Source organism: Narcine bancroftii, chromosome 1, assembly GCF_036971445.1.
Source record: "Narcine bancroftii isolate sNarBan1 chromosome 1, sNarBan1.hap1, whole genome shotgun sequence".
NCBI lineage: Eukaryota > Metazoa > Chordata > Chondrichthyes > Torpediniformes > Narcinidae > Narcine > Narcine bancroftii.
Genome location: NC_091469.1, coordinates 122356631 through 122374853, shown reverse-complemented (window position 1 = coordinate 122374853; position 18223 = coordinate 122356631). Strand labels below are relative to the sequence as shown.

General features: G+C 38.1%; 2 protein-coding genes across 2 annotated transcripts in view; both read right to left on the bottom strand.

Moving 5' to 3' along the window:
- Positions 1 to 17336, bottom strand: part of f2rl1.2 (coagulation factor II (thrombin) receptor-like 1, tandem duplicate 2) — a 64941-nt gene extending 47605 nt beyond the window's left edge. Inside the window, exon 1 of the mRNA XM_069937842.1 lies at positions 17250 to 17336. The gene's annotated coding sequence lies outside the window, so the exon portion shown is untranslated. The remainder of the gene's footprint in view (positions 1 to 17249) is intronic.
- LOC138763546 (proteinase-activated receptor 1-like) lies at positions 4891 to 17331 on the bottom strand. The gene is made up of 2 exons (XM_069937865.1): positions 17250 to 17331; positions 4891 to 7238 (listed from the first exon to the last, which is right to left on the bottom strand). The coding sequence occupies exons 1-2, from the start codon at positions 17314 to 17316 to the stop codon at positions 6166 to 6168; spliced, it is 1140 nt and encodes a 379-aa protein (XP_069793966.1). The 5' UTR covers positions 17317 to 17331; the 3' UTR covers positions 4891 to 6165.
- Positions 17337 to 18223: the final 887 nt, after the last annotated feature.

Sequence of the window (18223 nt, the reverse complement as noted above, 5' to 3'; positions counted from 1 at the left end):
GATAGAAATCTAATGAACAGATCGGGAGATCAGCCCTTTCTTCAAAAGGGTGGATGTACAGGGAAAAGGGCCTTCGTAAGGATATGCCTTTTCCCTTCCCCAAACTCAAACAGTCTTTGTGGGTGATCAGGGTTTTCATTTGAATTTCTTAGTAGTGGATTGCATTTGGCGCTCATGAGGTGCCCTCCTCCTCAATGGAGAAGCAAGACACAGATTGGGTGACAGCTTGGCAGAACTCTTCCTTTCATACCATAAGGGTGACCCTAAGATTTAAAATACAGGTACCTGTCACTTTAATGTGCCGTTCCATTCCTATTCTGACTTTTCCACCTTTAGCTTCCAACATGGTTCAACTGTAGCCCAACATTGGCTTTAGGAACAGAATCTCATCCTGTTGAGATACGTTGAAGCCAACAGTTTCAAATAAACACCCTTTCTTATTGTGTCGGGACTCCCTACGTGCCAACATTTATAATTCATACCCCTTCATACAAAGGCCAGCATTTCATTAGTCTTTCTACACATATGCTGTATCTGCATGGGAACCCTTTGTGTTTTTTGCACTAGAACCCCAAAGGTCCCATTGTACCATTGCATTTTGTAATCTCCCTTTATTTAAATAAAACAGTTGTTCTTTCATCCTTTCTTCCAGAATGGATAACCTCTCAATTTTACATTGTACCCAACCTGCCGATATCTTTTTGCAGTAGAACTGGTAGGCTTTGAAGCAAACTCATCCACTTTTAATATTAACTCCTTTGTTCTCTCTTCACAAATGGCATATTTGCAGAATTGTCATTCATTTGAGCTTTACAGTATCTCTAATGTTCTGAATCTCACGAGTCAACACTTACCTCTGTTTCTTTGTCTCTGACTGCCAGAATGGAAAGTAATCCTACTGGTGCATGCCCTTTCCAGGATGCTTTCTCAGACATTACCCCTTCCCATCTCCACAATCTAAAACACAATTGTTTCTCCCTTTTGAGTTCTGACAGAAGGCCACTGACGTGAAACTCCACAGATATTGCCCTGGCTTGCTCATTATTTCTTGCATTTTCTTTTTTTTTGTTTCAATTTCCAATAACATTTTTTGATCAATCTCTATATCAGAGCTCAAGTACAGCACTTTTGACCTAGAACTGTTAGCACTGTATCTGGTGGTAAGACATTTCCGTTACTTTTTAAAACGCTGGCAATTCAGGGTGTTCACCAATCACAAGTCACTGACTTTCACCTTCCATAAGGTGTTAGACCTGTGGTCGGCAAGACAACAGAGCCACATCCTATGTGTCTGAGTCTACCACAGAGATTCAGCAGATTGCGGGGACAAACAACCTGTCACACCCGTGATCAAGTTGGTACACTACCTGTCCCAAGGGGTCAACTACGTTGCCCTTCCCAAATCCAGCAGCAGGACCCTGAGATTCCTGCATATAGGGCAGCTCTCTCTGGTCTCAGGGTGGAGGATGTCCCTGTTGGCCTAGCTAACCTGACTCTACTGTGTGACATTTCTATCCGCAGCCCCCAACCCATCGTTCAGGCTGCATGGAGATGCCAGGTTTTCATGGTTATCCACAACCTGGCACATCTCACGATCCATGCCACGGTCAAGATGGTGGCCAGCAGGTTTGTCTGGCATGGCCTCTGTAAACAGGTCAGTTAGTGGGTTAAGGCCTTCACGAACTGTCAGTCCTCCAAAGTGCAGGTTCACACTAGAGTGCCCACACAGTTTTGAGCCAGAGCAGTGCAGGTTCAACCATGTAAACATCGACATAGTAGGGTCGTTACCAGTTTCCCACAAGGTGATATATCTCCTGACCATGGTAGACCACTCCACGAGGTAGCCTGAGGTAGTTCCGCTGGCTGATACTACCACAGAAACCTGCGTCAGGGCACTCATTGACACATGGGTATCACAATTTGGGGTCCCAGAACACCTGACTTCAGACAGGGGGCACAATTAACTTTTGGGCAGCAGTAGTTAACTTTCTGGAGTCACAGTTCCACCACACTGGGCAAAAAGGTTGATGAAATGCTTCCACAGGCATCTCAAGGCAGCCTTGATAGCCTTGGTCAAGCATCCCAACTGGGTTGACAAAATTCCTGTTGGGAATTTGTGCCATGCTGAAGGAGGACTACAATACCTTGGCAGCACAGATGGCCTGTGGCGTGCCTTTAATCATCCCTGAGGAGTTCCTGGCTCTCGATAAATGCCCGGAATACCCTACAGCAACCCTCGACCACTTGCAGTGAAAACTGGGGACCTTGGTCCCACAGCAACCCCCATCACTCAGCCAGCCCAAATGTAATGTCCCCAAGGACCAAAAGACATGTCAGAACGTATTTGTGAGAAGGGGCACACACAGGCTTCCCATATAATGACAATGACCCAATGAGGGGCCCTACAAGGTCGTTAGAGACAATGGTTCTACCTTTGTCCTCGACATCAGTGGTAAGGAGGAGACTTTTACCGTTGATTGCCTGAAACTGGCATATCTTGACTGTGATAAGCTGGTCTCTACTCCTCCTCCACGACACAGGGACAGGCTGCATAAGGCTATGGACAAAGGCCTGGTCACTGGTTCTGGGGGCGGCGGAGACACGGACCGACTGGCCTGCAAAATGGCCAGTGAACACGGCGACCGTGCGGACCTGGGGAGGGGTGACACCGGCCATCATCCCAGGTGACCTCCGCATGGTGGGAAACAGAAACAAAGAAAAATAGGTGCAGGAGTTGACCTTTTGGCCCTTCAAGCCTATTCCGCCATTCTGTATGATCATGGCTGATCAGTACCTGGTTCCTGCCTTCTCCCCATACCCCTTGATCCCCTGAGCCACAAGGGCCAAATCTAAACTACTCTTAAATATTGACAACCAGCCTCAACTACTTCCTGCGGCAAAGAATTCCACAGATCCACCACCCTCTGAGAGAAGAAATGTTTCCTCATCTCAGTCCTAAAAAACTTCCCTCTTACCCTTAAACTGTGACCCCGGTTCTGTTTTTTTCCCCAGCACTGGAAACAACCTACCTGCATCTAGTCCGTCTAAACCCTTAAGAATTTTATAAGATCCCCCCTCAATCATCTAAATTTCAGAGAATACAAACCTAGTCTATCCAACCTTTCTTCATATGCAAGTCCTTCCATCCCTGGTATCAGTCTAGTGAATCTTCTCTGCACCCCCTCCATTGCGAGGATCTCCTTCCTCAGATAAGGAGACCAAAACTGCACGCAGTATTCCAGGTGTGGTCTCACCAAGGCCCTGTACAGCTGCAGCAGGATCTCCCTACTCCTGGACTCAAATCCTCTCGCTATGAACGCCAACATACCATTCAGCCTCCTCACCGCCTGCTGCACCTGCACGCCCACTTTCAACGACTGATGCACAGCAACACCCAAGTCTCTGCATCTCCCCTTTTCCTAAACAGATACCATTTAGATAATAGTCCTCTTTCCTGTTCTTACCTCCAAAGTGGATAACCTCACATTTATCCACATTATATTGCATCTGCCAAGTCTTGGCTCACTCGCCTAACTTGTCCAAATCACTCTTCACCCTCCTAGTGGCCGCAACACAGCCAACCCCGCTACCCAACTTTGTGCCGTCTGCAAATTTTCAAATATTGCTATCTATTCCCACATCTAAGTCATTGATATATATTGTAAACAACTGTGGCTCCAGCACAGAGCCCTGCGGTACTCCACAAGTCATTGACTGCCATTCCTAAAAAAACCCATTTATACCTACTCTTTGCTTCCTGTCCATCTATCCACCTTAATACCATACTTCCTATACCATGATTTTTAAATTTGTATGCTAGTCTTCTGTGCGGAATCTTATGAAATGCCTTACTAAAATCCAGATGTACCACATCCATTGGTTTCCACCACCCCCCCCCCCCCACCCCCTATCCACTCTACTGGGGAACTCTGGCAGTAATGCCAGCAAATCCCAGGCCGACACTCTGATGACACAGGGCCTTGACATCAGTGCCTTGGGCCCATATAAACGCGACAACTGGAGCAATGAACCAGTCTCATTTTCCAAGGCTTTGGTGTGAGTTTTGTTCTTCTCCACACTGGTGTGGCGCGTATGCAACAGTTGTTATATTTGCTTCAGCTATAAATGATACAAATTTTTTTTTGTGGTTTCATAAGGAAGATTACTTTACCAAAGTTTAGGTCAATAAAATGTTTTTTGGTTACTAGCTGAGACAAAAAGTAATACAAATATTTTACATAAAACAGATAAACCTATATATATCAGAAGACAGCATATTGAGTGAGCCACGAAGAAGGCAAATTAATGCCTCTACTTTCAAGTAGTGTGAAGATAGTTGGCATGTCAACAAATCCTCTATCAAACTTCTATGGGTAGACTATGAAAAGTATACTGATAGGTTGCATCACAGCCTGAGTACGCAGGAATACAGGAGGCTGAAGAAGGGTCAAACACAGCTCGCTCCGTCATAAACTCAAACCTCACATTCATTGAAGAAGTAATCCACCTTTCATACAAAGTTGGTGCTAAAGAACTTGCCAATTAGAAATATTACATTTTGTTCAGATCTGGCTTGAAGTTGGAACATCATTATTGTGAAGAGACCTGAAGTACTTTGTTCAAAATGTGTTAAGATAATGTACAAAAATGCAATCACTTCCTATTTAAAGAATATACCTTCATGAACCCACAGGACTCTCTTCAAATGATTGGTGTTCAGAAGAAGGTTCAGTTCTGAGTAGCTTGTTTTGCATTCCTTGAACTGCCAAGGTCAAATATGCAACTAATCGCATATTTTTGTTTAAAGCAGAGATACCTCAGGCATATATTGAAATAAATATGAGACAATGTAATAAAAGATGCAACTTTTCATGACCACATTTTTCAGTCTATTATATTTGGCAAAGTTTTATTACAATATTAAAATAACAATCAAGAAATATAAATAACTGTAACATAACTATTCAAAAAAAAGTCTTAAAGTGAAAGATTTACTTTCTCATGCCTACAGAAGAGTCTATTTTCTCTAATCATAAGGTGCGATTTCTCAACATTGGTGTTCATTTTGAATTTCCCTGGAATTCTGAATCTTTAAAAAAATTTTATAAGGAGTGTTTTATGAATCACAAAGTATGTTGTACAACAGATAAGTGTATTTTCACTCATTATTCAGCAAATATAATGTCAGATATTTTGATATGATCGCTACCCATTCCTGATATCAATAAATGAGAGGTTCCCCTCTAAAAAAATTAGTTGTTTTTACAGTTGGTAAGATTGTCTATTTGACTCTCATGTACTGTCCCGCATCAGACTTGTCAGCCACAAACAAGCCTGCACCTGACGTGGACATTTACCCCCTCCATAAATCTTCGTCCGCGAAGCCAAGCCAAAGAAGAATTAGAAATCTTAGTAGGTAGATAAATTGTGGGCATGCACCAAGGTATAATTTAGTTGTGAGCTGTTGTTAAAGCCACATTTGTGGGAACCCAATGTGATAGTACGGATTCTATCACCAATGTGTACATATATATATGTACAGATGGTAGTGTAGGACGACTGTGATTGGCTGAGAGTGTAGCCCCACCTACTGGCAGGACTTAAAGGATTGCTCCTAGCCAGACCAGGTCATTCTGGACTGGTCGACCTACTTGTGATCTGCTCCAGTCTTTTAGTTAATACAAGCCTTGGTTTGGATCAACAAGTCTTTGGTTCTTTCGACGCGCTCTACACCCAATACGAAAGAAACAGTTATCATTGGGTGCACAACCATCTGTTCTCAGTTTTCATCTAGGAAAGCACTTATGACATCAGTAAGTAAAAATGTTGTGGTGAGAACTTTCCACCCCATTGCAAAACTCAAAGCAACTGGGTTAAAAAAAATACTTAAATATTGTAAACAATTTGTAATTAAAAGGATAATTTGACCCAAAGAAGTGATAACACTTTGTGTGCAGGTACTCACAATGGAGAAATATGAAAAGTAGAACAAATTAATTTGATTTCATTTGGCTGAGTCCCAGAATATTAGAAATATGCTGTACTAACAAAATTACCAAAATAAACTTCTAGGATTTATTTATTATGTTTGGCTGTAAAACATTATGCAAATTTGATGGCCGGTGAGTGGAAGTAATGATTAAATTGATTAATCAGTTCTTTTCCTTAAATGCCTTCAATCTCCCTTGAATTGAAAAGGTGATGTAAATGATTCTGGAACAGTGATGAAACATAATAATAAATCAATGGATCAAGACAACAGCTCATACTGCCTATACATACAGAGAGCATGTAAATGAAATAGAGGGTATCACTTGGTGCATGAAAAAAATTAAGGTAGTGTATCAGCAAAATAATATTTGTTGGAGTAAAACAGACAATGAACACACCAAGTATAATTATAGCTAGAAAGAAAGCTTGTCTCTTCCCATAATGGTTTACCACACTTGCTGAATGAAGGGTTGAGATAATACTCACATAACACAATGTGGTTACAATCAGGGGAATTACAAAGAATAGAATGCACAGAGAGGGAAAATAATAGACAAAATAAGTTTGTTGCACTGAGAGAGGTAGCACATCATGACAAGTTGTAACATTTAGGTCAGTGACATACACACTTTGCTCAGTTAAGAAGAGTGGCAGAGCGCCACAAATAGCCAGAAACCATATGATGAGACAAAGTACAGTGGCGCTGCTCTGGGTCCTCCAAGTGGATGATTTGATTGGATAAGCCACAGCAAGATATCGATCAACACTAATGCACAACATCAGCAGTACTGAACAGTACATATAGGCATAAAAGCCACTGGTAACCGATTGACAGAGAAAGGAGCCAAATCTCCAGTTATTGCCGGAAAAGTGGTAGGAAATCTTTGGTGGAAGCAGCAGCACAAATAATAGATCTGCCACAGCTAAGTTCATCATGTAAATCACTGTTGGATTTCTGAATCCTATTTTAAAGAGGAATATTAGTATTGCGAGGAAGTTAAGAGGCAAACTAGCAGTAAACACAAATGTGTAAATAAAAGGAATCACGAATGTCATCCATAAGCTTGTTAAGTAGCTCCTTGCTGCATCTGAAACTCTCACTTGGACCTTTTTATTACTGAAGGAGTAATTGTCCTTAAATCCTTGTCTTAATGAAGGCTGTGAACTGTTCCATTTGTGAACATTATGAGATGGAGATCCACCAAATGATTTGAGGGTGAGATTGTCTTGGGAAATTGAATTCCTCTCTGAAAATATTAAAAAAAGCACATTATTCTACTGAATGATAACAATTGAGAACATGATGACTAAGGACCAATGCATTCAGCCCCTTCAATCTGGTACACAAAATTGCAAAGATCATCAACTTCTGGGGCTATTTTCTCATGAAGGGCTCAAGCCTGAAACGTCAGCTATTTATCTCTGCCTTTGCTACATAAAGGACACTGTTTGACCTGCTGAGTCTCTCCAGCATTGTGTGTTTTTACTTCAACCACGGTGTCCACAGAATTCTGTTTTACCCCAACTTCTGAGGCATTAAATCTTTTCCTATTTTTGTCCTTCATCTAAACCCCTTCCTTTTTTTGAATATTTATTTAAAGTTTTCATCCATGTAATTATAATTGTACAGAATTAATACTTAATTAAATTTAAAAGTTACAGTGATTACATGGTATTGATCCTTCCCTCTTACCCCCCAACTATTATAAAAGATATAATAATAGATACAATATATAGTTATATTTTAAAAATTATATAAAAAGGAAAAGAAAAGTTTAAAGAAAATATAATATCAATCTGGATTGCACAAAGGGTTGGCTCATACACTGGAACCTTATAATATTTATATTAGAGGACTTTAAGGAAGAAGATTATTACAGGTTTTAAGAGGTTTTACAGGTTTCAAATTATATATAATTTTCCTCAAAGCCATACAACTTTGAATTTCTGAGTGCCATCTTTCCATACCCAAATCTGATTTCCTTTTTTTTTAAAAACTTTATTTAAAGATTTTATCACATGAATAAAACAAAAAATTTACATTTAAATAAAAATAAAAATAAAGTAATTATTACAACACAGCATTAATGACCTAACTTAAATCAGTCTAACCCCCCCCCCCCATATATACGGGCACTAAAAAAAAAATCTATATATATATATATAAAAAAAACACACCCTTCCCCCCCATAATAAAGAGTGAAGAATTAATAAAGTTAATAATATTATATATAAAAAAACACTCACAAACAAAAAAAGAGTAACAAGTAAAAATACTAATAAAAAAAGTTATCAAATCTAAAATATCACACATAAAACATATTTAAGTCAAACTTAATTGCATGTACTTAACAAATGGAGTCCACTTCAGCTTATAAAAAGACATCTTATCTTGAATTGAAAAAGATATATTTTCCATAATTAAACAAGACTTCATCTCTAAATACCTTAGATAGACTATCTAAGGTTAGTATATTTCTGTCTTTCCAAGTAAGCGCTATACATTTCTTGGCCACCGCTAAGGCTAAATAGATAAAAGAAATCTGATAATCATTTAAGCCTAAGTCAATTAATGATTTCATATTCCTTAATAAAAATATATCAGGATCTAATACAACATAGATATTATATAAACTATTAAATATAGATTGAATACCTTTCCAAAACTGTTGCAATCGATCACAAAACCAAACTGTATGTAAAAAAGTATTGGACATCTGATCACAACGAAAACAACAATCTGACTTACTAAGACCAAATTTTTTTAATTTCTCTGGTGTTAAATATAATTGATGTATAAAATTATAATTAATCATCACTAATCTAGCATTAATCAATTTCCGAATACTATTCTGACAAATTTCCATCCAGGCTTCTTCAGCTATTATTGAACCTAAATCTTTTTCCCATTTCAACTTATCTTTATCCCAATCTGTCTTGCTTTCATTTTCTTGTAAAATACAATACAAATCAGATATATACCCTTTTTTTGGTATGGAAAGTACATATTTCTCAAAACTAGTTTCAGGCAATAAAATCATATGTCGGCCACATATCTGTTTTACAAATGATCTTAACTGATAATATACAAATACAGAATTTCCACTAATACCAAATTTCTTTTGTAATTCCTCAAAAGAACAAAAACATCCTTCAAAAAAACAATCTGATAATTTTTTAATTCCTTTCCTTTCCCATTGTTTCAAAGTAATATTGGAGACTGTAAAAGGAACAAGTTGATTATTAAATAATGGCAATCGCCCAGACCATTTATTTTTAAGCCCCAATTTATTAAGTTTACTTGTCCATAAATTCAATAAATGTTTCAATATTGGTACATCATAAGTTCGTAATAAATTTTTATTCCATCGAAACAAAAACTCATGTGAAAATTTTTCTAAAATAACTGCCATTTCTATCTTTGCCCAACTAGGGGGATCCTCCATATTCATTAATGCACTAAGAAATTTAAATTGAGCTGCCTCATAATAATGTTGAAAATTCGGTAGTCTCAAACCTCCAAATTGAAAATCCCACATCAGCTTTCTCATTGCTACCCTCGGAAATTTTCCCTTCCATAAGAAGTCTCTAACTGCTTTATATAAATCCTTAAAAAAACTTTTTTTAAAAAAATAAGGAATTGATTGAAACAAATATTGTATCCGAGGAAAAATAATCATTTTTATAGTGTCAATTCTCCCCAATAAACCTAAAATTCTTCCACCTAATCAAGTCTAATCTAATCTTTTTTATTAAAAGAAGATAATTAATTGAATATAAATCTTGATATTCTGTATTAACATTAATTCCTAAATATTTAATTTGTTTAGTCCACTTCAAATTTATAATATTTTTATATATTGAATAATCATCTTTACAAATTGACAAAATTTCACTTTTAGCCCAATTTACCTTATAACCAGATAATTGACCATAATTTTCTAAAGATTCTTGAATTGCTGGTAAAGAGATATCAGGATCCACCAAATATAATAAGACATCATCAGCAAATAAATTAATCTTATATTCCTCATTCAAAACTCTCATACCCTTAACATTTTCATTTTGACGTATTAATTGTGCCAAAGGTTCAATAACTATGGTAATTAAAGCAGGTGACAATGGACATCCTTGTCTAGTAGACCTTGTTAAATCAAAAGATTCTGAAATCTGCCCATTGGTAGCAACTCTAGCCTTCGGACTATTATATAAAGCCTTTATCAATCCAATAAAGGAGGGACCAAAACAAAATTTCTCAAGTACTTTAAATAAAAACTTCCATTCCACTCTATCAAAAGCCTTTTCTGCATCCAACAAAACCACTATTGGATAATTCATTTGAGATTTAGATTTGTTTATCAAAGTTATTAATCGCAAAATATTATCAGACGCATATCTATTTTTTATAAATCCTGTTTGGTCTTTATGTATTATTTTAGGTAAATATTGAGCTAATCTATTAGCCATAACTTTAGCTACAATTTTATAATCCACATTTAACAACGATATTGGTCGATAAGAAGAAACCTGTAAAGGATCTCAAATCTGATTTCCAAGTCACTGCAATATGCTTCCTTGCCACCGCTAAAACTATTTTAATAAATTTGACTTGATAAAATGATAGTTTTAATTCAGGTCTTGTTCTTTCTATATTCCCCAACAAAAATAAATCTGGATTTTGTGGAATAACAATCCCAGTAAACTGTTCCAAGAACTTTCCTAAGTCAGTCCAAAAAGTTCTAACTTTAGAACATGACCAAATAAGAGTGCAAAAAGGTTCCTATTTCTTCACCACATCAAAAACGCTTATCTGATAAATCAGATTTCATATTGTGCAATTTTTGCAGTGCTAAATATAATTGATGTAAATGATTATATTGAACTAAACTGTATGTATCTAACATTTATAATATTTGTCATACAGTCTTGACAGAGTTCTGCCCATCTTTTCTCATCCAATTGTAATATTTAGATGAACCTCCCATTTCTGACTAGATTTATGAACTCCCTTTTTAATAGTGCCTGCTTGTAGTAAAAGATACATTGCAGAAATAAATTTCTTTCTATAACCTCTCCTAATAAGAACCTCCAACTCATGATAAGCCGATAAATTAATTGTTGGACCTAATTTTTCCCACAAGTACCCTCAGTTGAAGATAGCAAAAAAGTGTATTTTGAGTAATACCATATTTTTTTCTTAATTGTTGAAACATCAATTGAGCTTGTTCACAATTTTCCACATATTTTTAATACCATTATGAAATCAAATATTTAAAATAGGTTATCTTTAGTAAAAGGTATAAACTGTTCTGAATCACGGGTGTTTTAGGGGATACACTTCTTTTTGCTCCCATTTCATTATTTATCTTGTTCCAGATGGTAATCAAATGTTTAAGCAAAGGTGCCTCCTTCACACGAGTTATTAACTTTGAATTCCATCAATAAATAATTCCTGATTTCTCTCCTATTTGATCCATTTCTATTTTGACCCATGCCAGTTTTCCTAATCCCTCAAATAAAGAATTAAGAAACCTCAATTGAGCTACTTGATAATAATTCTTAAAGTTAGGAAGCTGCAAACCTCCCAATTCATATTTCCATGTTAATTTTTCTATAGATACTCTTGACATTTTACCTTTCCAAAGACATTTTTCCTATTTGTTTATTTAATTCTTGAAAGAACTTTTGTGGTAACAATATAGGAAAAAGTTTGAAAAAGATATTGCATCTGCAGAAAGATATTCATCTTAATACAGTTTACCCTACCTATTAATGTTATTGGCAAAGTAATTAATTTTTTCAAATCTTTTCCAACTTTTTCAAGCAATGGTAAATAATTCAGTTTGTATAAATTATTTAACTTATTATCTATCCAAATCCTTAAATATTTAATCACTTCCTTTGGCATTTAAATTGAGTATTTCTTTGACAAAGAGGATAATCTCCTTGTGTAAGGGGCAGAGCTTTGCTTTCATCCCAAATTGCTTTATAACCTGAAATCTTATCATATTCTTCCAAATTTAAATGTAATTTACATAAGGAGGTGTCTGGTTCAGTCAAATAGATCAAAACATCAGCTTCAAATAAACTAATTTTATACTCCTCATGACCAACCTTGAACCCCTTCATTTCTAAGTCACTCCTAATTATTCCAGTCAATGTCTCGATAGCTAAAATAAACAAAGCTGGGGATAGAAGACAACCTTATCTACTACCAGATAGAATGGATCAGAGATCTGTCCATTAGTTACTACTTTCACCTTAGGATTTTTATATAATGCCTTGACCAATTTATAAAAATTTGTCCAAACCAACTGAACTCCTTCCTTGTGACTATTTCCATTTTGTTAAATCCTCCATGACAAAGAAACACTTGCATAATCCAGTATACTCAGAACTTGGGTGGCGCCACACTAACAGATTTTCCACACTGGTGAATGGTACCTTAACACATTTTTAATTCACTATTTTTAGATGTTATACAGTATTACAATAAAGATCTCAGTGCACCTGGTAAATATAGAGGAGGCATGGTAAATGAGGCTGTTCAATTTAAAGAGAGCATTGGAACTCTGCCCCAATTAGTTGAATGTAAGGACAGGAACCAGGGTTGTAATTAGTCAGAAGCAAGAGTGGGAATCAGGGCCCAAACTAGTTGGGAACATGGAAATTAGGCCTCAATGAATGTATGCAAATGGTGCAGGTGGTGGGAGGGGGAACTGGGGCCTCAGGTAATCGGAACAAAGCATTGAATTGGAGACCTAGTGATCTTCAAAGGAACCAAGGCCTTGGTGAATCATTTGGGAGCATGGAAAAAAGGGCCCAGATCCTGAAGCATTGGGACTTTTTTATGGTCAGATCACAGATTGGAGGATCATGAGTCTATGGAACTTGTTGCCAAAGGTGGCCATGGAAGCAAGGTCATTAGGTATATTTAAGGAAGAGATTAACAGGTATCTGATTAGTCAGGGCATCAAGGATTATGGGGAGAAGAGTAGGGAATGGGGCTGAGTGGGAGGATGGATCAGCTCTTAATAGAATGATGGTCCAGACTTAATGGGCCAATTGCCCTCCTTTTGCTCCTATATTTTATGATTTTGTGTGATTATCTTAATTTTACAGAATTTCATTTAGTTTATTTTTTATTCTTTGAACTGTGAAGAACAACTAGTCTATATTTCGTATTTCTCTTCACAGAACAGACTTCTTAACCCATACATCAATCTAGTCATTTTATAGAATGCCAAAATAGGCCAACATAATTTACAAGTCAGAGTCTATTCTCAAGATAAAAATTCCTTCTTTCTCCGTGGGAACTGACTGAAACTGAATCAGACTGGATCCTTCAGTATCTTATCTAATTCCAACACCAGCTTCTGACTTTCTATTTTTACCATCACTAAAACTATCTGTTTCCATTCTGTCAAAATAATTTACAATACTTCAGCTACTGTTTCATTAAAATCCAATGCAATTGTAGCAAAATCACCTCACTTCTTCAGTTTTATGATCATCCTGTCTCCCTTCTCAAACATGCCAGGAAAGTGCCAGAAATCAATCTCACCCTTTGCCTTAATTTGAGAGAGCGATAACTATATCAATGTGACTTGTCCCATCTAATACATGAAAGTATATTTTAATGGGCAATTAAGGTTGGTTGATGCAATTACTCAATATCTTTGCTCTCCATGAGGATTTAAAACAGCTCAAAGTGGTGGACCTCAGCAAAATTTTTAACTAAATTATTTTCCCCTTATCTGATTCTACTGATCCCTTATAAGTCTCTGTCTCAATACTCCCTTCTCCCTCTCTACAACCTGGCACCATCTGCCAATCACCCAGCCTCTGTCTCAACACTCACCTCTCCCCTCTTCCATGTGGCTCCATCTTCCAATCATCCCTCTCCTCATCTGTTTCCATCTATGGCCCACTTTGCCTCACCCTTGCTTCTCATTTCTATTTACTGGGTATCTTCACTCTACACTCAGTCCTGATATAGGATCTTGACCCGAATTTTCAACCATCCATTTACCCCCAGAGATGATCTTGACCATTGAGCTGTTTAGATTCCAGAATCTGTAGTCTCTTATGTAGCAACTAATGCTGTTGGGCTTTTAATGCAAGTATAAATAAGAAATGACATATTGAGGTATATAAACAAGACTAAAGGTAAATAGGTAAAGAAAAGATCAGATTACCCATCTATTAATTAACTATTTTTGTGACTGCAGACTTCTGTGGCCATTTCATATTTCTTGTGCAGCTGTAATGGATCCATTCCAAATACACCTGATTTCCATTCAGATTTGTTATCATTCACTATTTCCTTTGACTTTTAACACCTTAATGCAATTATATGTGGCCCCAATGAGTCTGGCCCTGGGATATTCCATGTAGGTCTGGCCTTCCATCTTGTGCAGGAATATATTTGCAATGAAGGGAGTGAAACAAAAGTTTCCGAAGAGAGATGAAGCAGACTTGACTGCTCCTCTTTGGTGGAAAATAGCAAATTTTCTGGGAATTATTGATGTAGATGGAAAGGTGAGCTTCTCCTGGAGAGGATGTCTCGACCCAGGAGTGAGAGTCTTAGAATAAATGGCTCACCGTTCAGTTCTGAGATGATAAAACATATCCACATCTAGAGGCAAGTAAATCTTCAGAATTCTAGACCCATGAGAACACTCAGTTCTTGCCTATATTCCAGACAAATTAATACTTGTTTTGATCTTAAGGGAAATGAGGGATGTTGGGTTAATCTAGGAAGGAGACACTGATGTAAAACATCAGCCACAATTTTCTTGAAGTAATGTCTTCAGAGGATCAATGGTTTGATATTTCATCCAAAAGGCAACACTGATGGATAATGATGATATCAGAAAGATACTGGAGCCTCATTTAGATCAGAGGTTTTCATACTTTAGTTTAGTGAGGGATTACATAAGGTGGCATGTGAGTAGAAAGAAAAAGGTTGAATTGCACTTAATTGGCTCGCTATGTGCACGGTTTCATAACTCCAAAGGAAATGGGCCAATAACAATTTTTTACAAGCTAATAATTCAGTAAAACGGGTCTTGAGCAGTGGTTCTCAACCTTCCCTTCCCACTCACATCCCACCTTAAGTAATCCGTTACTAATCACAGAGCACCGATGGCATAGGGATTACTTAAGGTGGCATGTGAGTGGAAAGAAAAAGGTTGAGAACCACTGGTTGAGATGTTAATTTCTCTGAAATGAGATTAAACCCCAGAACAGTAAACCTGAAGTGAAGTGGAAGTCCCAATACTATATTATGTAGTTTAATGAATGCAGAGCAGCAGCAAAAATAGAATCACAAGACCCCCTAGAACCAGCAAAATCATGGCCTTAATTCCACTTTTCAGTCTATTACTCATGGATGTAGTTATGTCAAATTCAAGCAGCAGCCAATTGCAAAACATATCATCAGCACAGAATTTCTATATGATGAATAATTTTTACGTAAACATCTTTGCTGATGCAAGATTGGTAGAAGTGCCCTTCTTATGAAGAGAACTGCAGTTTACCCCTCTATTCAGGATTAGTACATTAAATAAATGTTTAACTTTCATGTTGAAATTGTCATTTTAATTAAAGTGCTATTCTGACAAACCAATATTATTGTCCGAATGTTTTCTCATGGTTCATTCCCAGTCTTGTGTACACAGTCTAGGACTGGGTTGAAGGTTCAGAGTTGCAGCATTTGGATGTAATGTGAAATCAAGGCCGTATTTCAATTTGGCTTTCCATGTTTGTCGTTGGTGATTATATTTCATTAATCATTTGGCTGTAGAAGCACCTGATTATTCTCAATGCAATGAAATTGGAATTATTAGATTTCAAATGAATTGTCAGAGTACATACATGACATCACATACAACCCTGAGATTCTTATTAATGCAGGAGATTAAAATATTTTGAATCTTGATTTTAGCCTTCCTGCTTCTCAAACATAGATCCTGCCACGTGGAATTGTTCTGGACATCTGATTTACACTCACACCGCAACTGGACTACTAGTCCTAGATGATGGTGAGACTGAGCAAAGATGAGAGAGCTTAGTCAGATTTAAACAGAGAGTGGGATCTCGGTTCAGGAGTACAAAGATATGTTTAAATATGCAGAAAGAACTATGGAAATATAATAATCTAAAGTAAACATACAATCAGCAATCTCTATTAAGTTATGGTATTTTATGCACTTTGGTTTGATGCGGAAACAAAGGCAGTTTCATGTCCCTCAAGTATGTGATTAAGGAAAGCTGGAATCTTGAGCAAATTCTGCAAAGCTCTGTCGCACCGCTCCCCTCCTGCACTTTTTTTCTGCCCTCTTACTCCATGACTTCATTTCCTCCCTCTACATGTCTCTGCACATCTCCCACTTTCGGTCCAACACCAGACAGAATCCTAACAGTCTGATGACTCCGAGATGATCTGATCTTGGAAGCCAAGCAGGTTCAGTACTTGAAGGGGAGGCCACCTGGAGACACCAGGTGCTGTAGGTTTCTGAGAGGGGTGCTGTACAAAGTGGCGACTCTGTCTGCCTTAAGGTAGACAAAAGTTAAAGAAGTTCATGTATGTTAAATGTAGTATTACATGACAGTAATAGAACCTTTACCTTTTAGCCCCTCCCTAATCTTACCTCCTCTCTTTTTAATCCTACTTTAATCTTGATACAAGGTCCTGACCCCAAACATTAGCAGACCCACATTAACAGACCCATTCTATCTCCAGCGTCTCGATGTTTGCCCTGGGTGTGTGGGTCCCTCTTTATTTCCCATCCTGTTGACAGACAGTCCCACTGACCACACTTTTCTTCCCCAGCGTCGACTTTCGCTGCCGATCTATCCGCTGCCTCCGAGGCTGAGACTCACTTCCACCCACTTCCCTTCCCTGGAGTTTTGAGAGACCCCGAAAGGAACGGTTCTAAAACGATCGCAGCCACACGGAAAGGTTGGATTTGCTCGCTTTGACGGTTATTGGCTTTATCCCGTTGGGTGACCGCCCTTGCAAACTACTCCCAAAGTACACGTATAAACCCAGCCAGTGGCACAGAGCTCATCCTCTCGTCGCATCCGTGCGATGTTGGGTCTTCGGTTTATCCAGATAAATACATTGGGCGCAGGTTGGCCGGGAACCAGCTCCCCAATCCCCAATCAAATGCCTATTCCCCCCTCTCCTCTGCCCATCCCCCCAGAGCTCGGCACCTAACCCCCGCCACTTCTTCCCAGGCTGATTGCTTTACCAGGTTGGAGCGTTGACACGGCAGAGACCAGGACCGTCCATATCACCAGCTGAACTTTCCAGGGCATTTCGGCGGCTGGGAGCTTCCGAACCCGACTAGAGGCGAACCTCAGTCTTCTTTTCCACGGGACCTCCCCTTTTTTTCTTCTTTGGAAAATTATCAGGCAACTTCAGTTTCAAGTTGACGTTTCCTCATTCCGCTTTCCAGTCGCACACTTTCCCAGGCAGCCCACACATAGAAAGTAAGTATTAGGGGAAAAAAAGACTAAAGTTGCATTCCAATAAGTCACACAAACGTGCCTTCTATCTCCAGGGTAACTGAGCAAAACTGAAGCCTTCAGTATCTCAGAATCAGAATTCGTTGTTTTGCAGAAGCATTACAGGACCACACTTGCTATAAATTACATTCATAAAAATAAACTAGTGTAAAAGAAAAGAAAGGTGGTGTCTGTGGTTCATCGTCATTCCAGAACTCTCATCACAGAGGGGAAAAAGCTAATTTTGTACAGTTAAGTCTTTGTCTTCTGGCTCCTTCCTGATGGTAGCAGAGAGAAGAGGGCATGGCCTGGGTGGTGAGGGTCCTTGAGACACAGCCTCTCGTAGATATCCTTAATGGAGTGAAGACTGATGCCCATGAGAGCGCTGGCCAAGTTCACAAATCTCTATAGTCTTTTACAGTCCTGTACATTGACACCACCATACCAGACAGTGATGCAATCTGTCAGAATGCTCCCCACAGTACAATTTTGTAAGAGTTTTTTGGTGTTGGAATAGGATCTTATCCAATTTTGCCATCACTAAAACTATCTGCTTCCATTCCATTAAATTGCCTGATTTTTGGCCACGCTGCCTTAATTTATCTTTAGCAAACTCAAATAGGGATGTTACAAAGAGAACTCAGCTTTTATTAAAATTGATATCAACTAACAACAGTAATCTAAGAGAGGCAAGCCATTTTTGGATGCAGTTTTGTAT